Source organism: Quercus robur, chromosome 5, assembly GCF_932294415.1.
Source record: "Quercus robur chromosome 5, dhQueRobu3.1, whole genome shotgun sequence".
NCBI lineage: Eukaryota > Viridiplantae > Streptophyta > Magnoliopsida > Fagales > Fagaceae > Quercus > Quercus robur.
In genome coordinates, this window is record NC_065538.1 from 45,148,469 (window position 1) to 45,153,925 (window position 5,457).

The window sequence follows — 5,457 nt, forward strand, 5'->3', positions numbered from 1 at the left end:
TAAAAATTTAATTATTTAGTTTTCATTCTAGAATACTTCGGATTGTACAATCAAATCCAATATGCCTTTCTCAATCAAAAAAAAAAAGAAGAAGAAGTAAAAAGTCCAATATGCCATACATAATTATTTCTAAGAAACTCAGAACCAAAGACAAAAAATTAATGTCCTTAGCTTAAGAGTTCTGCACTGAGAGATTTCAAAGCCTCATTTGCAATGATCTTATACATTTTCTGGGTTGGATGAACAGCATCCCAGAATACGTATTTTGTTGGATCAGTGCATGTACTTAAGCCCTTGCATGAATCGCCATATTCTACAGTTCCTGTGCCGCAACACCCCTTTGAAGTTTCGTCTATATCTGCAAATGTTTTTTAGAAATATTATTTTGATTCTCCAATTGTGTTTCAAGGAAACTTCAAAATTATAATAGTAATTGCTTAGCCAAAAAAAAAAAAAAAAAGATTACTTTTTTATGCTATACTATGTACAAACTGTTAAGTGTACTATTTTGGCATCATATATAAATCAAATTTTCCTACTAAAGAAATTCCCAAAATAATACTTAACATGAATAGTTTATTTATGTGACTATTTGTTTCCTACTTTTAAAATTTGTCTGAATGTTTTATTTTCTTTCTTCTTTTTTCCAATGTTGTATAATTGAAATTTTGCATAATAAATAAAATAAATTGATGAAACTAAACTCAATGGAATATATTGAAGTTGAAAACAGATTGCCTTAGGCATAGTTGGAATCATTTCTTTACTTATTATTGTTTGTCAAAAACTTTTATCTTTTGATTCTAAAAAAAAAATATATATATATATATATATATATGAGCAAGACTTAGATACAATACTTATATGTTATTCCTTAGGTCTTTTAAAATTCTATTATGTGGATTTTTTCTTATAAAATGGAAGTGTATTTTTTAATTAAGTAATCATATGGCTGAATCTTAAGAGAGAAACTTAAGAAACAGTATCTAATGTATTGTACCTAAATTTTGTTTAAAAAATATTATCTTTTTATTTTATTTTATTTTGTTTTGTCTTAGTTTATTTTATAAATTTAACAAAACTAGTTTCTTAAAAAAAATATAAAAAAAGAAGTAAACTTTTAGTGTTTTGTCACACATTTAATATAAAAACTAACAAAAAAAAAATTATATTTTTTGTTAAATACTGTACCATTCAAAATAAACTACAAAGAACTACAATAATTACGAATATTTTTAAGAAAGAAGAGTTAGTGAGAAAAAATTCCTTATTTATGAATGTACTAACCGTTTTCACCAAAAAAAGAATGTACTAACCGTATAACGTGGGGTTGTTAACTGCATTGTCAATTATAGAATATGCATCAACAAAGGCAATTTTCATTCGTAATTTGGCCTTCAGGGTTGAAAGTTTTGTCTGTATCTTGGAATTGAATGAGAAGGCTACTTTATTGTAACTTTCCACGCATCCTGTCTTCTCCATTAATGTCTTCACAAGTGGCATACACCCCAATGGTGGGACTCCAACGACCACCAACTTTGTGGCCCCTAGTCTATGCATTAACTGCATTTCAAAACCACCAGAAAAAATTTAGACCATGTAATTTGAAAAAAAGAAAAATAAAAAAAAAAAGAAGAGGAGTCAATATAAGAGACGTCATTGAGAAAAAAAGAACGCAATATGGTGAATTTAAATTAAGGTTTCACCTATAATTTAACTAATCATGTAAACTAATAAAACACTTGTTGCTAAGGTTCTTAGGGAAGATAGAACTAAGTAACATTCAGTCTAGAGTTAAATCTTCTTTAAAAAAACCATAGAGTTACAATTTCATCCACAAAAAATTTTATAAATTTTTGAAGTGACAATATGTTTTAGCGATAGATAGTAAGGAAAATTTTTAGTTTACATGTAAATTTTACACATTTGTTTAATCTATAATATAGAATTTACATTTATAGTACAATGTAAGCTTATAATTACCCAAATAATAATGTTGTGTTAGTAATGGATTTATGTAAGAATACAAAATAATTTGTCAATTTAACCATTAAGGTCCTGTTTGGTGTACTATTTTAAACACATATTTTCAGTTTTTAAATAATATTACATATATTTTTACACACTTTTTCACCCATACATATATAAATACAAATAAATTTTTATTTTATAAAAATTTTAAGAAACCTTAAAAGGATATCTTATTCAATATTTACGCACGTGAAAGTACTGGTAGTCTGGTACAGTGATACTCAAGCTAATTATTGACTGTAATTCTCAAAAAAAATGAGAGAGAGTGATAACCTCAATGTCACGTGACATGCAAGAAACCAAGTAATCCTGGTACTTTTCCACTTTGAATTGCTTGGAGCGAATAGGTTGCAAGTAATAGTTCTGCAGAAAGTCGTTTGTGCCCATACTCAAAACAAACACAGCATATCTAATAATATCAGTTGTCTTCTTCTCCCCCACAAAATCTCTCATATGGATTAGATAATGCATGAAATACTCCAGCTGATTGGAAACAGAGAATACATTCTGTTTCATAAAAATTCATCCAATAAAAAAAAAAGTAGAAACATGTTAGTACTCATAAATGGACCTTTTTCTAATGGCGACAAGTTTGATGCAAGTGAGAAGGACTTTAATTACCGAAAGGTTAGCAGTAAGATCATCATAACCAGAAGCAGCTGATGCAAAACTAACACCGTGTAGCATATCTTTCGGCTTTAAATTCGGATCAAGAAAGGCTGGAACGATTTTTGTGTAACCAATGGCCTCAGCTGAAAAGATTATATGGAAATACATACTAACAATCAAATTTAAGTAATGGCTGTGGCAAAATAAATGTCACACAACAAATATAGTAATATACACAATAAGATTCATGGCCATGAAAAGTAAAGGTTTCAGGTATGTATGATAAATATACAAACCCAATTCTGACAAGAATGTTAACTTATTCTTCACGTAATGATCTACGGTCTTACATAGTATGAATCTCAGTGGCATTACTATCAACTTATAAACATGAGAAAATGACAGCACAATGAATTTTAGACTATGGGAGAACAGTGTTATTATTTCACTCTCAAATCTCCAATTAAAATATTTACATAACCCAAAAAAAAATAATTAATATAACGAAGCAACAACTCCGATCCATCTTTTATAAGCCACTTCTTTCTTCCTAGGCCATCAGTCACACACAAATGACACAATATCTTTTGACCATTATTATTATAACAGTGTACTGCACTAGCCTGAAAACTAAAATGGCTTCCTCTTTTGAGCGTATTGGAAGCACCAAATTAAGAGTCTACATCAGCATGAAACTCACTCTTCTTTCCAAAAGTAATAGGCTCCAAAAACAACACAGACACAGTAAAAATTCGAAGTTGTAATAGAAAAACATATGATTACAAGGAATAGTTAGTTGCTCAAAGAGATTTGAACACGCTATTGTTAACCAAACAAAATAAAAACTTAGTGCAGTAGCAGTTAATTACCAATGAAATCTGTGGCAAGTCTTCCATTACTAAACCTTCCAGTGGGGCGGCCATCAAAGAAGTCCTTCCCATAAGGAGGATAGTTGCTCTTCATGGTCGTTGGAAGAATGTTGTTATTTCCAGGATCAACACTCGAATCTCCAAAAACTAGGATACTTGTCATGTTATGTTGAGCTGCCAATAGCCTTACTTGACCAACTTGCAGAGCTCGTGAGAGCAATGGCATCAAAGCCAATGCCAATAGCATCCCCATAGTCATCCTCATTGAAACTGACCAGCCTTTGGTGAATGAGATAGCCAGTGTCAACTGAACTTCTGCGCATCTTAAGTAGCCCTGTGGAAATAAATGATGCTGGTAAGAGCATTTAACACATGTCTGAAAATTTTGAATGATTGGTCCGTAGCTTGAAAGTCGAAATTGAATTTTCTTCAAAGTGAACGGTACTGGAATATTCTGGTTGAGAAGTCCATCTGCTTAGAGTTTCCATGACGTTGCATCTAGCCGACTCAACTTTACATTAGTTTAAGTGCGTGCTAATAATCATGGGCTCATGCAGGGGCGGCTTGATGCATTTGGGGGCCATGATCATCTTATTTAGATGCAAAATTACTACTAATTAACATGAACTACATAGAATTTTTTTTTTTTTTTTGAATTTTTAAGACAAAAAAAATTTGACAAAATTTTTCATACTTGTTGATGTGGTAGATTGATAGTGGTAAGTAAAACAGTGGTGTTAGTAGTAGATTTAGATGAAAACTAGTAAAAGTTTGCTAATTAAACTCTTATTATTATTCTTTTTTTTTAGAAGTGCAACATTCACAATATTTTTTACAACAAATCCTAGATTTTAAACTGTTTTTTGTTTTTTATTTAAAAATATCACTATAATTATTTTTTTGCCATCAACAATAGGCTGTAATAACTTGCTATTTAACATTAGTTGTACAAGTGTTGTGAAAAATATTGTGGACGACGTTGCATTTTTCTCTATTTTTTTTTTTTCATCTAATAAAAAAATTTATTTTATTTATTGATTATAAATAATCCTATTGGTTAAAATTTAGGGGCCTTTTTTTTACTTGGGGCCTTAGGCGGTTGCATTTTTTACTCCACCATAGAGCCGGCCCTGGGCTCATGGAAAAATTGGATTTGAACTTAATAATTGATGTTTAAAAGTGTTAAATATTAGTTATGATATATTTTATGTTGTATATGCTTGAATAAATTCAAAAGTGGGAAGTATAAAATAGGAACACAAAGACACTAAGGTTACGTAATTCAGCCTTACGGTCTATATCCATCGAGAAAACTCTTAAGGATTACATCTTTACTATATAAGAGTGTAATATAAAACATTTGTTACAATGAATTATAACATAAGTATATATAATAGACCAAACCCTAGACTAATAGACTTTTAATACAAGTAGGAAACTTGGGTTGCACACAAAATAAAATTAGACCTGGGCCTATACTAATGGGCTAATATATCTCTAACATCCCCTCTTAAACTCAAGATGGAAGATTAATGAAACCTTGAGATTTGATAAAGTTGAGAAGATCCCTTGAATGAAGTTTGGTTCTACGACGGTGGTTTGAGGAAGGCAATGGTCTTGCAATGTTGATGAGACTTCTAACGATGGCTTGATTATATTGGAGAGTTTTGACGGCAGCAGTGGGAAGCCAAAGAAGATGAGCATAGCGAAGAAACACCAAGGAAGACAAAGATAGCTTTTAAACACACCGCAAGGACAGAAAACCATAGCCACAGGAAGGTGGCTCTAAAACCATGTTAAATATTGGTTATGATATATTCCATATTGAATATACTTGAATAGATGTGAAAGTGGGAAGTATAAAATAGGAACAAAAGAACACTAGGGTTACGTGATTCAATCTTATAGCCTACGTCCATGGAGGAAACCATTAAGGGTTACATCTTTA

The 5,457-nt window shown here is 30.7% G+C and overlaps 1 protein-coding gene across 1 annotated transcript; it reads right to left on the reverse strand.

The window, feature by feature from the left end:
- Positions 1-3,984, reverse strand: LOC126726077 (GDSL esterase/lipase At5g45950; the record flags this gene model as incomplete). The annotated part of the gene is made up of 5 exons (XM_050431203.1): positions 1-358; positions 1,317-1,563; positions 2,305-2,538; positions 2,653-2,783; positions 3,510-3,984. Coding segments are annotated over 5 exons (1,278 nt in total), but the record flags the coding sequence as incomplete, so codon positions are not given.
- Between the last annotated feature and the right edge of the window lie 1,473 nt (positions 3,985-5,457).